Source organism: Globicephala melas, chromosome 17, assembly GCF_963455315.2.
Source record: "Globicephala melas chromosome 17, mGloMel1.2, whole genome shotgun sequence".
Lineage (NCBI taxonomy): Eukaryota > Metazoa > Chordata > Mammalia > Artiodactyla > Delphinidae > Globicephala > Globicephala melas.
In genome coordinates, this window is record NC_083330.1 from 23623985 (window position 1) to 23644976 (window position 20992).

At 45.0% G+C, this 20992-nt stretch overlaps 1 protein-coding gene across 1 annotated transcript in view; it reads right to left on the bottom strand.

Moving 5' to 3' along the window:
- ZNF704 (zinc finger protein 704) overlaps window positions 1–20992 on the bottom strand; it is a 206162-nt gene that overhangs the window by 13801 nt on the left and 171369 nt on the right. Inside the window, exons 4-5 of the mRNA XM_030839175.2 lie at window positions 19153–19385; window positions 5859–5959 (exon numbers count right to left, since the gene is read on the bottom strand). Of these exons, the coding sequence (XP_030695035.1) occupies window positions 5859–5959; window positions 19153–19385 (334 nt within the window). The remainder of the gene's footprint in view (window positions 1–5858; window positions 5960–19152; window positions 19386–20992) is intronic.

The window sequence follows — 20992 nt, forward strand, 5'->3', positions numbered from 1 at the left end:
GATGAAGGATATAGAAGATGTGAGATACACACACACACACACACACACACACACACAATGGAATACTACTCAGGCATTAAGAAAGAATGAAGTTTTTGCCATTTGTAACAACATGAATGGACTTGGAGGGTATTACGCTAAGTGAAATAAGTCAGATTGAGAAAGACAAATACTGTATGATGTTACTTATATATGGAATCTAAAACACACAACAAACTAGTGAATATAACAGAAAAGAAGCAGACTCACAGATATAGAGAACAAACCAGTAGTTATCAGTGGGGAGAGGGGAAGGAGGAGGGGCAGTATATGGGTAGAGGATTAAGAGGTACAAACTATTATGTATAAAATAAGCTACAAGGATATATTACTGGACAATACAGGGAATATAGCCAATATTTGTAACAACTATAAATGGAGTATAACCTTAAAAAATTGTGAGTTACCAGAATGTACATCTGTAACTTATAAAATATTGTACATCGACTATAACTCATAAAAAAGGTAAACCCACAAGGAAATAGACATTTAATACATCAGGTAGTGATACATCCCAGAAAGAAAAATTAAGCAGCATTAAGAGTGTCCTTAATCAGCTTAAATGACGGGGGCATTATTTTAAATAGTGTGTTCAGAGGAAGACTCTCCGAGGAGGTAATATTTAAGCAGACGTCTATATGAGGTGAGGGAGAAACCCATGTGGGAACCATGTGGGAAGAATGCACGGAGTCCTGGGGTGGGCTGTCCTGGCACTTTCCAAGAAGGGCAGAGAGGCAGGCGGCTGGTGCTCAGGGCACCAGGCAGAGAGTAAGGAGAGGAGCGTGGCAAGGAAGGCAGAGGCAAGATCGCACAGGGCCTTGTAGCCCTGGGGAAAGACGGGATTTTGTCCTGAATGTGATGGAAGCTTCCAGGGATTTTGAGGACTCTGAGTTACTTTTTATTATTTTTTTATTTTTTAAAATTGAAGTATAGTTAATTCACAATGTTGTGTTAGTTTCAGGTATACAGCAAAGTAATTACATACATATATTTTTATTATATATATATATATAAAGCACATATATATTCTTTTTCAGACTCTTTTCCATTATAGGTTATTACAAGAGATTGAGCATAGTTCCCTGTGCTATACAGTAAGTCCTTGTTGTTTATCTGTTTTATATACAGTACTGTGTATTTGTTAATCCTAAGCTCCTAACTTATCTCTCCCCAGTTCACCCCCTCTCATGCTATGCCCTGTGGTAGCCATAAGTTTGTTTTCTAATGCCATCTAATGCCATTTGTAGCAACATGGATGGACCTACAGATTTTCATATTAAGTGAAGTAAGATAGACAAAGACAAATATCATATGCTACCACTTATATATGGAATCTAAAAAAATGATACCAATGAACTTATTTACAAAACAGAAATAGACTCATAAGTTACTTTTTTTTTTTTTTTTTTTTTTGCGGTATGCGGGCCTCCCACTGTTGTGGCCTCTCCCGTTGCAGAGCACAGGCTCCGGACGCGCAGGCTCAGCGGCCATGGCTCACGGGCCCAGCCGCTCCGCGGCATGTGGGATCTTCCCGGACCGGGGCACGAACCCGTGTCCCCTGCATCGGCAGGTGGACTCTCAACCACTGAGCCACCAGGGAAGCCCTCATAAGTTACTTTTTAAAAGGATCACTCTGGCAATTGTCTGGAGAGAGAATAGAGGAGAGGAGGGCAAGAGGGGTGGGAGGCCAGCGAGCAGACTGTGGAGCAGTTGACAGTGGCCGGGCGAGAGGTGGGAGGTGGAAGTGACCTGAGCTCTCAAATCGGGGAAGTATTTTGCACGTTAGGTGTTAGGATTTAATTCCGAACTGTTAGATCCTCTGAGCTCCCTGTGAGGTGCGTTCAGTTTATTTAATTCACTTTATGTAATGACTTGGTACATTTCTGCAATTTTTTTTTAAACCCCTGTCGCCTCCCTAAGACTGATTCTCTAGGGCTATGTCTTGTTCATCTTTGTGTCACACTACACATATATCAGCGCATCTGGCCTACAGTAGGTGCCTATTAAATGTTGAATGAATGAACGAAGGAAGCTGATGTTATAGCACAGTGATTCCCAGCATGAATTCTGGAGTCGGATCTCCTGGGTTCAAATCCTGACAGCTTCTAGCTGTGTGTGTGATTTTGGCAGCCTGCACCCTTATATAAAATGACATACCGGTCCGGGAGGATCCCACATGCCGCAGAGCGGCTGGACCCGTGAGCCATGGCCGCTGAGCCTGCGCGTCCGGAGCCTGTGCTCCGCAATGGGAGAGGCCGCAATAGGGAGAGGCCCGCGTACAGCAAACAAACAAACAAACAAACAACAACAAAAAAAATGACATAGCACAGCTGGCCCACCATATCTGTGGGTTCCGCAGCTGCAGGTATGGAGGCCTACTGCATACATGCTTAGAAGTGTACCGCACACATAATAAGCACTGAGTGCGCATTAAATAAAAATAAGGCTGATGTTAAAAGGCCTCAATGTTGTGACTTCCCTGGTGGTGCAGTGGTTAAGAATCCGCCTGCCAACGCAGGGGACGCAGGTTCAGTCCCTGGTCCAGGAAGATCCCACATGCCGTGGAGCAACTAAGCCCGTGAGCCACAACTACTGAGCCTGCGTGCCACAGCTACTGGAGCCCGCGCGCCTAGAGCCCGTGCTCTGTAACAAGAGAAGCCACCGCAATGAGAAGCCTGCGCACCGCAATGAAGAGTAGCCCCCGCTCGCTGCAACTAGAGAAAGACCACAGGCAGCAACGAAGACCCAAGGCAGCCAAAAATTAATAAATAAATTTATATGTACAAAAAAAAGCCTCAATGTTTACTATCACCAGGAAAAATATCTTCTAGTACTTCCGCAGTTTTTCTCCCGGAGACATGGAAAATTGTACTTTTCCACAGAAAGCTTTGCATAAAATAACTGTCGAGTAAATAATAACATTCATTGGATTTATGAATTTCTAGGGAAATGGTGCACATCTGGCCACTTGGTTTTATGGGATAGCCTCTGCACATCTCCCTTCCCTGGGGCATCCCCAAATTTCATGACCACATCCAGCAGGCGCAGGACACTGACTCGGAATAAACTTTTTTCCCACTTACAATCCCTGTATAGAACTTAAAACACAAGTCTCCCCTTCTCCTCGGCCTTTCGGTTTAGCCACATCGGGGGCTTCTCCCAGCCTCGTTCCATTTCCCCTGAGGTCTCAGGCGGAGGCGTCTAGGGAGGTGTCTGCACTGTACCAGGTCAGGCTGGGCTTGGCTTTCCTACAAGCAGAGCACGGAAGACCCCAGAGAGTGGGCTGAAGAATGTGCGCCTGTTCTATTCCTGTCCCCACTTCCTCTCCAGTAAAGGGCAGGCCGAGTTGCTACTGGCTGCCTGAGTGCCACCTAATAGACACACAGGCCTGGGGGAAACTGTGTGTCCTACACGGGGATAAATCAGGACCAGCCCCTGGTGTATAAGAATGGAGTGAGACTTAAGAGAAAAACAGTGTACTTTTTATACTGACATGGTGTGCACTGCAGCTACATCAGATGCAAGACACATATTTGGGGGTTCTGGAATGCCCCCTTCTTCCCCTAGGTCCCACAGCCAACACTCATTAAAAATGCCCCATCCTCCTACAGTCACATCATGGAGGACATGGGTTAAGGCAAAGGCGGTCCCCTTCCGAACCCCACCCAGGTCCATGAGAGCTTCATACACAGACAGAGCAGCCTTGGAGTCCTGCTAACGCAGGCCCATTCCTGGGCGATGGCTGGCAGGGATGTGAATCCTAATTCACCAAGGCGATGTGAAGCACACAGAGTAAAAAGGGAATCCCAGGGCAGTGAATACAGCAGCTGCACGCTGAATTTCACCCACCACGAGAGCACCCCAGAAGCTCAAAGGAAAATCCTGTGATGCCGTTTATAGTCTATAAATACATATATGTGGCATGTGTTTCTGTGTAGTGCTGAATAGGATTCGAATCGTTGGGCAGAGAGACCTTAAAACAAACACCCCAAGTCCTGATTATAGCTTCCAGAAGCCCTTCCTAAACCTTTAAAGAACTCTGAGCTATTTACTCTGTGAGCTGTGCTGACAGTGAGGTTTGAGGGGAGAAGCTGCAGGATCTCCTTCTCCGAAGCCTTTAGGAATAGGAAGGCATTCTGCCCCGCAGTGTTTCAGTGTGGTGTTTCCTGGAGGATGAAGTGGACCCTCAGGCTAGCGGAGCAGACTCCCTGCTTTGCTGGGCCGCACCCACGGCGCTTGGTGACTTTCCACGTGCTGTGCCCTGGAAGGGTCTGGCTGTGTCTCCAGCATCCCAAGCCTACAGGTTAGGGAGATAGATCTCTGCTTCTCTCCAGTCACTGAAGGGGCCGAGCCACACCAATCAGCAAAATCACCTTAGAACCAGTTCTTGTTTTCTTTTTCTACCACTTTTTTTTTTTTTTTTTTTTTTGCGGTACGCGGGCCTCTCACTGTTGTGGCGTCTCCCGCTGCGGAACACAGGCTCCGGACGCGCAGGCTCAGCGGCCATGGCTCATGGGCCCAGCCGCTCCACGGCATGTGGGATCTTCCCGGGTCGGGGCACGAACCCGTGTCCCCTGCATCGGCAGGTGGACTCTCAACCACTGCGCCACCAGGGAAGCCCTCTACCACTTTTTTTAATGGATTATGCATTCCCTAAATTTATCCCTTGCTGGGCAAAGCGACTGTAGTGTTGATTTCTCAACACTCATCTTTTTGAAAGGGCTCCTCTGTGTCCAAGCATTTTGGGGGCTGGTCATGTATCTGGATTTGCCTTATGCACACTGGTTATGACTTACAGCTTCTCAAGGTCTCTTCTCAGTCCCAGATTCCTGGACAAGAAAAACCCAGAGACTAGAGCACAAGGCAACTGCACTACCCCTCTGGAGTGGCCCCCTAATCCCTGTTGCTAGAAACTTAGTTTCATCTTTCCTTAGAATGGTTTCTATATAACACAAGGAAGTGTCAGTTGTACAAATAAAGGACTTATCTGGGCAACAGAAAATGATAGAGCAGGTCATCAGGCATCATAAGAATAGCAACAGCAGCACTGATTGTCACTGTGGTTCTTAAACCCTTTTCAGGTTATATCTGCCTTTGAGGCTCAAAGTCACGAATACACTCCACTGGGAAAAAAGTGCACATCTAACTTTACAGACAATTTCAGGGGGTTCAAGGACCCCTTACCCTACCCTACCCTACCCTACCCTAGTGGCCCATCTTTTACAAATTATTCTAGCATACATTTTAGTTTTGACCCTCACACATGCCGCTGCAGGGCTGATATAATTAGCCTCATTTTCAGAAGGACCTAAGGCTCCAAGCAGCGACGTGTTTAATGTCACTTAGTGCAGCGGTCCCCAACATTTTTGGCACCAGGGACCAAAGTTTCTGGAAGACAATTTTTCCACAGGGCGGGTGGTGGAGGAGGATGGTTCAGGCGGTAACGCGAGCGATGGGGAGCGGCTGTAAATGCAGGTGAAGCTTCGCTCACTTGCCCGCCGCTCACCTCCTGCTGTGCAGCCCGGTTCCTAACAGGCCACGGACGGGTGCCGATCCTCGGTCCTGGGATTGGGGACCCCTGACTTAGTGAGTATATTAGGGAGGCTTTACAAATGTGAGTCACCTTCTTTCCACTTGCCATACTGGCCTATGTTATCTGCCGTGGGCATCTCCATGGTGATCAGGAAGATCCAGCTGGCTGAGTCCCTAGTCCTGTGTTCAGAATTTTTAAGGCACAGTGTGGTGTGTAATTCTGAGTGCAAGTGACCTGGATCGAACTGATGCAGACACGCCAAGCTCTGAAGGGAGGGCTGCCTTACCCAAGATGAATGGTCCGGATGTGCTTCTGCATACCCACTGCAGTGCTCAGAACCTTCCCACAGTTTTTCCAGAGGCATTTGAACATCACCTTCATGGAGTTCTATACATGGGAGAGAAAGTTACATTAAAATGAAAACTAACCCAACAATTTTAATTTTTTCCTTCATTAGAAAAGAAGCAGCGTCCCATTCTCTTGACTATAACTCAGCACACCATTCTAGGAAACCCCCTGGCTGGGGAGGATCTTGGTGACCTCAGAGATTTTCTTGCATCCTTCATGAATACTGAGCCCTGCTGGAACATTTAGTTCACTTTCATTGAGGTGGTCACAGTGTCATTTAGGCATTAATGACAGTGTCTAACATTCACTGGGCACTTACCACATGCCAGGTGCTAGTCTAAGAATTTATCTCACTTAATCCTAAAAGATGGAAGCTATTATTATCACCATTTTACAGATTCATGGAAAGCTTTCAGGAAAACTTGCCCTGGCTACGAGCCAGCTTCCAGCAAAGCTGGGATATGAAGTTTGGGAGTCTGGTTCCAGGAACCACTCTCTCCACCAGGATACGGTTCCATCTTCTCTTACAAGGATCTCAGAAGTTTTCCAAAACAGTCCAGCACAGGAATTGAGAGCACCGATTCTGGACTGCCTTTCTCAGGTCCTGGTTTCCTTATTTATCAAGTAGGAACAATAGTACCTGTCTCATAAGGTTATTATGAGGATTGAATGAGGTCATGAAAGTGAATCATTTAGCGCAATACTGACGGGAGTAATTATTCAACCAATGGCAGCTATTATGGTCTTATTATGATTATACTTCCCGGAGTGAATTTGACAGGGAGTGAGTTTTCTCCAGGGAGGGTGCTTGTCGTTGGACTGCTGTCTCTTTGCTAATTGTTTCCATGGGCACGGTGACAATCACTTCCATGTACTCACCAAGCCCCATCCCGTTTTCGCCTGGGAACAGACTAGACTTCACTTCCCAGCCTCCCTTGCAGTTAGGTGGGGTCAGGGCCAGGGGAACATGGGCAGAAGTGACACACATTCCTTCTAAGCCTTGTCCCTAAACTACTTCTCAATGTCACTCAAGCCCCCTCTGCTGACTAGAGGTAGGGGATACCCAAGGACTTAGGGGACAGTAGAACCACTAGATCAGAGATTTTTAAATTTTCAATATTTTTAAAATTGAAGTATAGTTGATTTACAATGTCGTGTTTATTTCTGCTGTATAACAAAGTGATTCAGTTTTATACACACACACACACACACACACACACACACACACATTCTTTTTCTAAATATTCTTTTCCATTATGGTTTATCATAGGATATTGAATATAGTTCCCTGTGCTATATAGTCAGACCTTGTTGTTTAGATCAGGGATTTTTAATCTTTTGTTTGCCATGAACCCTTCTGGCAGTCTGTTAAATTCCATGGCCCCCTTCTTGAATAATGTTTTTTAATGTTTAAAATAAAATACATAGGATTACGAAAAACTGCAAGAGTACTGAAACAGCTATCAAAATATTTTAAAATTTTGTGAAATGGTAATATATGTACTCTTTAACCCATTAAATAACAAGATCTTTAAGTGAGTCTAGTAACTACCATAATTTCAAAGTAGTGTTAAGCATAAATGATATTTCATGATATCTGCTAAAATTGAAAGGTGATATGAAAATATCCATGATTTCTATTGATACTAAAGTCACATGTGGCATTAACTTTATTGTGGTTTGATGTCTTCGATCATAATTGCAGGAAATGCTATATTATAGTTAAAAGATTCATGACAATAAAGATATACTTCTTCTCCCATCCAAGTTCACAGACTCCCTGAATTCTGTCCACCCCCTTTCCGGGACCTGTGGACTCCAGGTTAAGAACCTCTGTACCAGGAGGAAGGAGCCTGGGTCCCTGGAGGATTGCGTGGGGCAGAGACACCCCTTCACCACCCCCGCTGACCTGACTGGATTGTGACACGAGAAGTCCTTTACGGGGTTAAGCCACTGACGTTTGGGAATGGGTTATTTCAACCGTAAGCCTACCCTGACCAGTCAACATAGTACTCATGACACCTTCCTTGAACTGACGACAGAACTGATGTAGCTTTGTTTACAAGTCTAGGAGGATTTCTGCCCTCAAGCCCTGTTCTAGAAAGCAATCATTTACACATTTAGAGGATGATTCATCAGCTATTATGATGGGATTAATATCCTGATCCAGCCAGCCACCCACCCGCACCCAAGTCTTTCTCTAGGTTTCTCAGTTGAAACAAGGTACCTGGCAACTTCGCGGAGTGAGGATACCCTGTGTGTTGGGAATGGTCACTTACAGCGTGGCAAGTGGAGGACAGAGCGTGGTGGCACATGGCCACAGTCTGCTGGGAAAGATTAGTGACAGCAGAAGGAGCCCACGCCTCCTGTGGGCTTCATGAGCCCAGTGGCCTAGGGGTCCCAGGGGCTCTGGCCAGGTGGCCGGCGTTCCTGACACAGCAACCTAGCCATTCCCACTGTAGCTCCCGGGCATCTCAGATAGCCTGCCTGTGCTCCCCGCTGCGATGGGCAGTACTGAGCCCTAGGAGCTGCAGCAGCGAAGAGAGGGAGCAGAAGGTGAGAGAGGGATGTGAGGGGAGCTGAGAAGCAGAGACAGAATTAGGAGACTTTAAAGTACACGATCCTGATGCATCGGTGTTTATTCTAAGGAGACAGTTCACAGATTTCAGGCTCCCTGATCTCCTTGAGCCACTGATCCAAATGCCTGAGATGTAAGATAAACCAAAGGGGGAGAGTTTAAATCTTGCCCTGCCCCCCACCCCAACCCCAAGGTTCACAAAAAAGAATTCTGCTTGGTGTTTTTTATTCAAAGCATATGACAACTTAACAGTATGAATGAACAAATCCTCACCCTAGGAATGCTTTCTGCCCGTTTTTCAAACAATGAAGCTATACTATTAAAAATTATCCTCCACTTAAGGGAATTAATGACTCGAACCAAAATTACAGGTATCTGAGAGTCCAAATATCCTTCTGGAAGTGAAGTCATGATAGATGAAAACACTTTCTGATTCATTCCAAGCCTTTTTGCTGATGGTAGTCCTTTATTCATTAAACCAGGTAGCTATTTAGCAAGGAATAGTCCAGTGGCTGGTGACAGAAAGAAATCTAAGAAGCTGTGCTCCAGGAACTTAGATCCTAGTGGGAGAGACAGAGAAATGATAATAAATGACGATGGTTTCAGGTATGGTAAGGTCACTGGAAATGGGGGTGGGCTGCAGGTCAGACAAAGCCTCTAGAAAGTGACTTCTGAGCTGGGACCTGAAGGTTGGAGAAGAAGCAAGTCATGCTATGAGCTAGAGTTTTCCAGGCAGAGGGAAGAGTTAATGCAAAGGTGTGAAGATGGGGCAGAGCTTGACATATTGTAGGGCAAGAAAGGACAGTGAATTTAGAGGGAAAGGAGAGAGGCTGTGATCTGTTTGAAATAATGTGGAGAGGCAAGGAGGGCCAGATCATGCAGGGTCTTGTAGGAGAAGGTAAGGAATTTGGATTTTATTCTAAAATAAAGAAGCTACTGAAGGGGTTTAAGGAGGGGAACAACATTATATGATTTAGGCTTTAAGAAAACATCACTCTCTTCTGGGGAGAGAACAATAAGGTCACCAGTGTGATGCTCCCACAGGTCAGAGAAGAGGGCGGCTGGAAGGAGGTTTAGGCAGTGAGAATGGAGAAAAGTAGACACAGTCAAGATCCATTCTGCTGCTCTGTAATGGCCTATGCGGGAAAAGAATCTAAAAAAGAGTGGATATATGCATATGTATAACTGATCCACCTTGCTGTACACCTGAAACTAACACAACATCGTAAATCAGCTCTCCTCCAATAAAAAAAAAAAGATCAATTTTTGAGGCAGATGACACAATACTTGCTGTTGGGCTGAGCGTGAGGAATGTTAAAAGGGGTGGTGTTAAGGATGACTTCTACAGCTTTGTGAGTCGTGGTTCTGTTTGGGATATGCTCATTTTGAGATACCTGTTATTGATCAAGAGGAGCTGGCAAGTAGGACCGTGGATCTATGAGCCTGGAACTGAGGGGCAGTCAGGGCGAGAGATGTACATTTGGAGTCAGGAGCTGAAGGATTTCTTAAAACAGACCTGGATGAGATCCTCTAGGGAAAAAAATGCAGCTAGAGATGACGAGAAGGCCCAGGATCCAATATTTCATGTAGGAGAGGAAAGGGCAGCCAGAGAGAGAGAGGGTGGGGAAAGTGGTAGTAATCCAGACAGTGTGGTATTACCAGCACAAACAGAAGAAAGTGGTGTAAGAAGGGATATGTGACTTATCCAGTATCACCTGATGATTCCTACCAATTAGTCAGTTAGATAAAGTCTTTGGAAATGAATATAATAGTATTACACAACATATAGAACCAAATTCATTCTACATCTTCGGAATTTTGTAAAGGGTCACACTGCTGATCGTTTTAGGAACTGACAATCACAGTGGTATTTCTGTGCCATAACAAGCATTATGTGTAACATTCTGTTCCTAGTCTTTGCAATAATACGTCAAGCATTTGCTTCTTGAATTGATTACTAAAGCTTGGTACTGATTATAGAAAAATAAATGTCATTGGTATAACTCCTTTCCTTAGTTAGGAGGGAACAGCTGGCATAGAGGTATTGAATTCCCAAAATACGATGAAGCTGGGCCAACATCCTCTCTAAATCCCTTGGAATTTGGAGACCTACCAATTGCAAGTGTTTGTGTGTCATCTCCTCAATTACGCCCATACTTTTTTGGGCCCCTGCTAAGGGCTCCAAAGAAATCTGTTGCCCAAAGAAAAGTAGGTAATGGAAATGAAGAAAAATGATCAACTTTGCTTCCTCCCTGCTTTTCTCCTTTGCCCGTGGGGCACCACGCCGTCCCTTCTGATTCCTTCTAGCCCTCTCGACACTTTTACAAAGAGCCTCTTCATTGAACTCTTCTCAATCACCCCACTTGAGAACACCACCAGCTTCCCCCAGGACCTTGATTGAAACGGGCAAAAAGTAGGTTATAAAAGAATATAAACAACATTATATATTTGGGAGGGTATGTAATACAAATAATTACGTGGTAGAAATTGCACGGTAGAAATATTGGGGAAGGGTATCTTATTTTGACATTAATTTGCGAACATAAAAATGACCCTATTTTAAATTTAAAATGAAAGTCACCCTGTAACACTTGCTTGATTCATTTTTGGAGAATGAAAGTATACTAGCATGAGCACCTTGACTTTAATGAAATCAAGCGACTTCTCTCTACCTAGGTGAAGAATGTTCTGGGTGGAACCAGAGGCCCCTTAAACGGTGCTTAAGTACTTTTCAAAGTCCCCTGACTACATCCAATGGAGACAAAGCCTTTGTCTACAGACTACTCACTGTTATGCTAAAGGAAAGCCAGCCACGGGAGGAGGAGAACAGGGAGAAAACAGCTAAATAAACACCCAGAGTGCCACATGGATCCAAGCTTGCCCAAAGAGCCAAAACAAGCAAAGCTGCCGGGGGAGCTGCAGCCTCCAAGTCTGAACGTGCCCCTCTGTGCTTCAGTCCTGGCTTCTCCTCTCAGCTCGAACAGACGTTCACAAAGCTGGGATGTCCGAGGGAGAGAGGGGTCACTGTCGGTTGGGAAGCACAGCGTGCTAGGGTCCTCCACACATCTGCCTGATTAAGCTGAAGTTCCTGGCAGTTGACAAGCAGACTCACGGAATCTCACACATGCCCAATGTGATATTCACAGCATCACCCAGGAAAGCTCTTTAGAACCACCCAACTTTGGCCTCGTGGGCTACGACGGTTGGAAAGAACTTCCTGGGGACGGTTGGGAAAGCAGCTTCCAGAATGTCTCTCATACCGACTGCTTTGGGGCTCTAGGTTTCCTTCTTTGGCCAAGAAAGATCTTTGACCAAGGCTTCCTTCTTCATCTTCTCTCTGCTTCCCTTTCCATGGCAAACATCCATGCTGGTTTTGAATTATTTCGTACTCAGGGTACGTGGAGTAGTTTCTATTTTCCTGATAGAACCCAGACTGGTACACAGGACTGACAAGATGACTGCTGAAGGTCACCTTCAGTTCCAAGAGTGCAAACACAGCTGGATTTTGGAGTATTATATGACAAGTCCAGGGATAAGTTCAATTATAGCTATATTCCAGGAGGTACATAAGCATGGCTTTGAGCATCACATGACCAGTTTACCAGACAGCTGCCTGGAGTTAACGTCAAGTTGCCTTTTCTAAGGCAACTGAGAAGATCCTGATGTGTTTTTTTTTTTTGTTTCCTGTACGCGGGCCTCTCACTGTTGTGGCCTCTCCCGCTGTGGAGCACAGGCTCCGGACGCACAGGCTCAGCGGCCATGGCTCACGGGCCCAGCCGCTCCGCGGCATGTGGAATCTTCCCGGACCGGGGCACGAACCCGTGTCCCCTGCATCGGCAGGCGGACTCTCAACCACTGCGCCACCAAGGAAGCCCCTGATGTATGTTTTATTTGGCAATTGGTGTGTGTGTGTGTGTGTGTGTGTGTGTGTGTGTGTGTGTGTGTGTGTTGGGATGGGCGAGGGGTGGACACTCATGCATCCAGGCTTCCCAGAGAGAAGAGGGTCCAATTATTCTGCACAGGTGAGTGTGCTGCCTCACACATGCTTCCTCAGCCTGACTTATGGGAAGCCACGCCCCTGGCAGAGGCTGCAACGGCTCTTTCAGAACCAACACGTCTACTCAGACCTTCAGCAGGTTCCAAAGGCTGATAAATGCTGTCCTAAAAAAAACCAGTAACTGTTAGAAGTTGTAGGAATTCCAATTCTTTTCTTTACTGGGAGAGCAGCCTTATACATGTCACCTCACCACCTTGGGACTTTCTTTATTCGTAAAACAAGAGGACTGAACAAGATTAGTGATTTTGGATCTGTGAGGTGTGTGGGTAAATTCCAATGTATACCAAGCAGGGATCAAACATCTCTCACCTGTATGTGCCATTTATAGATTCTGTGGTAATAAAATTTAAAAATAACAAAAAGAGTTTTGTAAATGGAATAATAACAGAATGTATCCCCTTGTATCTGGCTTCTATACCTTAGCTTAATTTTTTTTGAGATTCACCCACTGCTCCTTATGTCAGTCATTAGTTGCCTTTTATCGTGGTGTAGTATTCCATTTTATAACATACCACAGGTTTCCAGTTTGGGGTGGCAATGAATAAAACTGCTATGAAATTTGTCTACAAGTGTTTTTGTGGACATCCTTTCTTATCTCTTAGGTAAATATCTAAGAGTGGAATTACTGGGTCATATGGTGAATATATATTTACCTTTTTAAAAATTTATTTATTTATGTATTTATTTTTATATTTATCTTTATAAGAAAATGCCAGACTGCTTTACAAAGTGGTTGTACCATTTTACATTCTCAAGAGCGATGAATGAGGGTTCCTGTTGCCAACATCTGGTATTCTGTACACCAAAAAGTGCACACCGTATGATTCCATTTTCAACAGGCAAAATTAATCTCTAGTGACAGAAGTCAGGGCAGTGGCTGCCTGTCTGGGGTGGGGGGTGGCATCTGACTGCAGAGGACAACACAAGGATTGCTGGCCTGGATCACAGTGGTGGTTACTCAGGTGGAGACATTAGTCAAAACTCACTGAACTATATACATTTAAAGCGAGTTCATTTTATCACGTGGAAATGATACCTAAATATAGAGTAGATTTAAAACGATTTCTAAAACCACATCAAAAGTATTCCTGAATTAATAGAAATCCCTAGTCATTATATATTTTCTCGATCAGTGATTTCTAAAAGTGCATCTCGCCTTTGGGGACATCTGTACATTTCCAGACATGATCAAGCGGTCCTGTAACTTGGAAAGGTTGAGCCTGGGCTCGATGATTTCTGAAGTCCTTCAAGCTCCTGGACCACACACTGCCCGGCAGACTATTCTAAGATGCTGTCATTAAATTGCCTAGATCTCTCTTCTTTACCCTGATCCTCCCTGAGGTTAATCAGCTCCCGGGCTCTGGCTGGCAATGCTGTGTCATCACCGTGAAACCCCGTACAGTGGGACCCTGAGCTGCTTTTCTTAGCACCACCCTCCCCAGCAGTTCTAACAGACGGGTCTATTTCTGGAGCAGCAGTTCTTCTCACAGAAGGCACCTCTCTGCTCAAAATTAGTGGGTTAGGAATTAAGTCCATGCAGACTGGCAACAGGTGTATTCGTGAGGGCCTTGAGGGTCTGTTTTCTTTCCGGAGCAGTCATTCACAATTTAAAGTGATTCGCTGCTCTCTGATTCTGAAAGACGGAACACGTAGATGGAGCAAATGATTAATTCTACTGTTTACTGTTTACTACTGTACAACTATGACCGAAGCAGCTTATGTGAACTGAGCTGTTTTTTCTCTGACTCGAGATTCTCTCCAGTCCACAGGTAAAGTGGTTCATGGTCAAGACACCAGTGAAATAAATGAAAATGACAAAGGCTGGAATTTTGTGATTGCTTTTGATTTGTGCTGATGTTCTGAAATGCAGGGTCCTGAGTCATATTTCCTCACAGGGCCCTGATTTCTGCCACTGTCATTGCTTCCTTCACCCCTCACCTGACGTAGTCTGGCCCCTTCCATTAACCCTAAATAAGCCCAAGGTGGCTGAGATGGCCGAAGGGCTGCAGCGGCCCTGACCTGGTCAGGATGGGTCAGGATGGAGGACGGAGGCAGGCAGCCTTCTCTCTCCACACCCACAGTTCTCAAATTCCATTCGGTCTGTTGTCAAACGGGTAAAAAGGAAAGCAAAATATTAGCAGCCGGCATTTACTGCTCACACAGTCCTCACAACAACATGATCAATATGGTGCTATCATTCTCCATATTGTACAGATGAGGAAACTGAGGCTTAGAGAGGTCAAGGGATTTGCTAAGGTCACACGAGTACGGCAGCTGGGGTGCTAATTCCAGAGCCCGAACTGTTTTATCCTGTTTAGCAATGGACAAATCCAAAATCTGACTGAATTAGGAATCTGACATGGAAAGAAGCACGTTAGTAATTAGCTATCAGCCCCTCTTGATTTTTCCAGAGGTCGTCAGGAATTGATGGTTAACTCTTGGCCTTCCAGAGAATTGTTTCCTCCCAGACGCCTGGAGCGGCTGTTATTTAGGGCCATTGCACCACCTTGTGGTCATGATGGGAACTGCACCTTCCCCGTAGTCCCAGAATCCTGGCTCATACTACCAGGCTTTTCTCCGAGCAGCCTCGAAGTACTGTCAGTCTGAAATTCCAGAGGAAAAATTCTTCTAGAACGGGGCTTGACGCAGTTGACTGGCTGATCTCCAGAGCCGGGAGAAAGAAGCCTTTCATTTCCCCTCCTCGCACCCCACGCACCTTGGCTGAAGGGCCTGTTAAGAGCGATGGGCGCTTCCTGCGGGAAGTCGCGCCCCCACCAGACAGCCTGGAGTGCCTCTCTCTGTCTTCAATTTCTTTGCGAACCCTTTGCACCCCGCTCCCGCCCTGCCATGTAATGTTGGCTGTAGCTGGGTCTGTTTTCTTTCCATGTTGTTTTCTTCTGGGCGGCAGAGGGAAATGTGGATTCCTTCAATTAATTTGCCTCCAGAGTCATCTTTGCTCTTTCAGCGAAACTGATCTTATTTCTAACACATTTAAGATACAGGATTTGGGGCAAATCACATAACCTCAGCGAGACTCTTCTGCACAATAGGGATATGACTAGGCCAAGGATTTTTGTGATGATTAAATGACACGCTGCGCTTAAAAGCATTTTGTAAACTGTAACAAAATATGCAAATGTAGTTATTGTCAGCAATTGTTGCTTGCTTACTACTGAGAGTAGGAGATAACGCCTTGTCTAGGCAACGGGTCTCTCTTCCTCTTTACACAAGTGGAACACGGATCACGTAAGAGGTGACAGTGAGGAAAAGCGATAAGGAGTTTCTATAATGTGGAGGAAGATGAGGGTCATTGCTTCATAATCAGTATAGGGTATGCCTCCTCCCCCTTTGTTCTGGGGTCCTAAAATGTCCATTACAAAGTTGCTACATTCCTTCCAGTACATGGGGTTTTAGGGCTTGTAAGCCCTTTCTACTTATGGTTGGTCACACTTAATCTTCGTGATTGTCTTGAGAGAGGTTTGATAATGCCTGTTTGCCTGTTTGACAGATTAAGAAGCTGATGATGAGAGGGACGAAGTGTTTTCCTTAAGTTCTCAGGGTAGCAAAGTTGAGTTGAGAATGTGGATCTTTGGATTTCCGATCAGGGCTCCTTCATTTACCACTTATATGTTCCCTCTTTTTTTTTTTTTTTTGCGGTACGCGGGCCTCTCCCTGTTGTGGCCTCTCCCGTTGCGGAGCACAGGCTCCGGACGCGCAGGCTCAGCGGCCATGGCTCACGGGCCCAGCCGCTCCGCGGCATGTGGGATCTTCCCGGATCGGGGCACGAACGCGCGTCCCCTGCACCGGCAGGCGGACTCTCAACCACTGCGCCACCAGGGAAGCCCTAGGTTCCCTCTTTATAATAAGGAACAGGGGCTTCCAAACTTTTTTGACCAGGAGCCACAGTAAGAGATACATTTTGTACAGTAGACATGTAAGTGTACAACTGAACCAAAGCGTCAAGAAACAGTACTTATCCTGATTATGTACGTTGCACCCTATTCTGTCCTATTCATTAAAGATGTGCTGTTCACGGCTCATTAAACCGATTCACAACCCACTAGTGGATTGAGACCTGCAGTTTGGAAAATACTGATCTAGAAGGTTCTCAAACAATCCCCACAGGATACGTGACCATCACAACTGCCCATGGTCTCAAATGGATATTATGAATCTGAGGGAATGAAGAGGAAAATAAAATGAATTCAGAAAGTTTCACCAACTAGAACATATTGCCTAATGGATTACACAATTAACTCTCAGAAATCTTGTGAAATATAATTTTTAAAACTCTAAAATAGCTGCATTACAGTTACTGTGTTTCTACCACATCGTGAGCACAGCATTTATCACTCATAATTATTATTGCCTCTTTACACATTAGTGTCCACCCACCCAACTTTCAACCTTGAAGGAAGGGGCTATGCCTTAATCTCAGGGCATTGAGCACTGTGCTTGCTGGGTGCTCAACAAATATTGGTTCACTTAACACATTAAAAAAATGAATTGCAACCATCCTACTTTCCTGTTACGCTCACTATTCAAAGTACCATTAAGTTCAAAAGGCAACGACTAAAGCGGCAGGGGGGCGGGTGTGATGAATTGGGCGATTGGGATTGACATGTATACACTGCTGTGTATAAAACTGATGACTAATAAGAACCTGCTGTATATATATATATATATATAAAAAAGGAAACGGCTTGGTCTATGTAAAATCCTCTCGTTAAAAATTAGAGTCTATTAGCTTCATCCTGTTGGTATTACGGGGTGGGGGTGGGGGGCGGAAATCCAGAGGGAGAAGTCGTAAAGAAAGGAGGAACTTGGTTTTCACTCATTCATGTATCCCTGCTATCCCGACTCCTGCAGAGTGGGTCTGTGCCCTTCAAATAAATGCCACTAGGTAATGATTTTTTTTTTTTGTCTTTTCCCTTGGTGACTTGACTATCCCCTAATTGAGTTGAAGCCTACAGACCTTAAATACGAGTCTGACTAATGCAACCTAATTGCGGTGCAAGAGTATGAATGTTGGCTCGTGGCTAGAGTAGAAAGGAAAGGCTGTGATGGGCCTTCAGCAGCGCATCTTCCAAGCATTGGGGGTTCCCTGTGCTGTGAGTCCTTGCCACAAGGCTGGGCCACGCTTGCTGAGAGCCAAGGCCACACACTCTGAAGGCCCCAGAGAGAAAGTCTGTGCAGCCTGAAGCAACACAACAAGACTCCAGGTCCACGCAGCCGTCTCGCCTATGGGTTCCCACTGATAAAAGTGCTAGCCTCTCTCCCCGTCTAGTCAAGCGAAGACGCAGTGTCTGTGGGGACCCACGGGATGCCGGAACAACTCCAGGCCCCCTGCCCAATGGACTGGAGTGTAAAACAGCAACTCTTCATGCCACTGCCTCCGGGAAGGATAGCAGACTACATTAATGCCCTGTTCTCTGGGCAGAGAGAGTGCGTACACCACCTCCCCTGCTACACATGCTGCGTGATGCTAAGAGAGACGCAGGGAGGGACGGTGTTGGATCAGTGCCATCTCTTTGTTTTTCTCTTTGAAATGAACTGGGGGAAAAAAAGGTTGCACTGCAGTCCTCGGGGTTTTCTTTGGATTTTTGTTTGTGAATAGTCATTAATAATGAAGCTGCCAATTGCAAATTAAAAGAGTAATAGATAATAACAGTTTCATATTTACACGGAGATTTAAAAAATATTGTTAAAATGTTTTCTAGATAGAGCAGTAGAACTTCTTTATTCAATGAAACAGAAATGCTTTTTAAAATTGTGAGTGAACATAATGATTTAAATGTATGTGAAGAGAATGAAAAGAATATGAGTTTTCGCTTAAGGCAGACCTGGTTTGAATGGCGGCTCTGGCCCTTCCTAACCTGCAGGACAAGAGAGACTTAAACGTATAATCTCCCTGGTCCTCAATCTCCTCCTCTCAAGACAGGAAAATAATACTTACCGTACAGGACTGCTGTGAGGATTAAATAAAAGTGTAATCAGTTAATTTATTAAATCAATTAATTAGACCTCCTTTTTCACTTCTAATTTAATAAATGTATAATTTGGGGTATATTACTTATATACTACCTACGTTTATATGTTAGCTTTCATGTATATTTCACACCTGGTTTTATAAAAATAAGATGCAAAATATTCTTTCCAACAACGCTTCAGGGCTCAGTGAAGCGGAAAAGAGAAAAACATATTAATTTTATTTTACAGATGAAGAAGTTAAGTGCCAGGAAGAGAGTGAGTTAATTACCAAACCAAGCCTGAAGTCCAATTTTCTGACTTCCAAATACTGGTAAGTCCCAGGTAATCTGATGTTAACTCTTAACCAGTGCAGCAACTTACAACCAGGGGAGAGCATGGGGATGGGATGGGGGGAATGCGTCCTTGGAAGAAACATATTAATATTTTAGTCGTTTCTATCTGTCTTTAGCCACGACCCTTAATTTATTTTGAAACTTCAAGAACATTAGAGGGGAAGAGAGGAAGGGGCGTGGGTTGGAGAAGTACCAAAATCGCCACCCCAGGATCAAACCCGCCCTTAGCGGGCGGAGGGAAAGCACCGTCCCGCAACTGAAACCCGAAACCAACCTTTCGTTTCCTGGGAATGGGCTCGTCAAAGAGAAGGTTGCTGGCCTCCGCCTCGTCGATGCCATCGTCCGGGGGCGCGGGGCTGCGGAAGGGCTTGAAGCTGTCGGCGGACAGCGGCGGCGACGGCGTGGACGGGTTGGACTGGTCGCTGGGGGCGCTCCAGCTCCAGTAGCCGCTGCTGCTCGTGCTGGAAGGCACGCCGCCTCCCTCCTTCCACGATCCGCTCAGGCCCTCTGTCCGTTCACACAAGCACAGCGTCAGTACCCAGTCCCGGACCCCGGGGAGCCCAGGCATGGGTAAGAGGGGAAACGGGGGCCCGATTCCATGACGGTGAAGGCACCTGCAGCCCACTTGGCAATTTGCAACAGCTGTGCATGTATGTTTTACTCTATTTATACTTCCAAAAAAAAAAAAACCCATTATAATTTATAAACATTTATTTTAGCCACACGATAACAGGTTTCTCTAAGAGTTTTCTGATGGGTGTTGCTTTGTGCAACACTAGTTCTTTCGGATGAGAGTGGAGATTACATAAAAACGAGGGGAAAAAAAGATGTTCTGGTTCCGTAAGTTTGGGAAGACCGGCGTTTATGGACTGTATCCCTAAGGGAGAAGTCATTTGCGGTATTTCCCCACACGCCACACCTCCACATTTTAACACTTTAAAAGGAATTTCTTACAGGACTGTGATTCTTGGAATACATTTTTAGAAAGAGTTAGTCTAAGATTTAAGAACCTAAGAGAACGAATTTCTGATTAGTTACCTAAAGCCATTTACCATCCTGCTTTTTCTAAGAAATAATCGTGCCTTACATTTGGTGTGTGTTTTACATCTTACAAAGCTTATTCACACAATCTCCTGCATTCTCACAATATCTTTCAGGGTAAGGATTATCATGCCCCTTTTACAGACAAGGACCCTGAGTCACCAGGAATTTAAGTGATTTGCCATTTCACCATGATTAGTATATAACTTGGACGGGCCAGGGCCCCAAACCTTGGTATACCAGTTGGCCTTCTTTCTCCTTCAGGGCATGCAGGCCCTGTGTTGTGAGCATCCTCCCTTCTCTCTGGCAAAGCTGATATCGTAAAAGAAGTTATTGGTAATAATTACTGATAAGACTGGTGTTGAATTTTACCTTTCCACTTGTGGGGGAAAACATGATGAAACGCTTGCTAATATAGAGAGATCTTTGCTCAGTTTAATGTCTTCAGGGGGCTATTTTAATCACAGAAGATGTGCTTTACTTTTCAAAATGCCCAATCTTAATTAGCATTTGTATAAATTTGACTTTCTTTTTGGATAATTTCTTCTCCATATTAATGCACATTTTGAATATATTAAACTATATTTTAACTCCAAGGAGGAAAAAAATCCCAAAATGACTCATTACAAAAATGCTGTTAACATCTGTGTAATTAGTAATGAAGAGAAGACAAATAGCAGACTAGCATTCATGGAAAAATTTCTCAACTACCTTCACCTAATTATAGGCTTCCAGAATATTCCACAACTTATATCAAGCAAAAATTTCAGTTAGATGAATGAAGTTTTAAGTTGAATAGCAGAAGTAAGTTGACCATCTCCTTAAAGCCAGGCTCTAACAGAATTACATGGTCATTTATGCAGGCTCACACCTTGACAGCAGCAACGAAACCAAATCAGCATCTCAGTCCCTGTAGTCTCCACAGAGACTGATATACTCCCTGGACCCAAGTTGCCTCTGAAAGCCCCATTCAATACAACATGAATTCAAGAGGAGCCCAGTGTAAGGCCTTAGGTAATACTACCTGGTGCGACCAACTCACGTGGCAGGCCCAGGAGGCTTACAAATATATC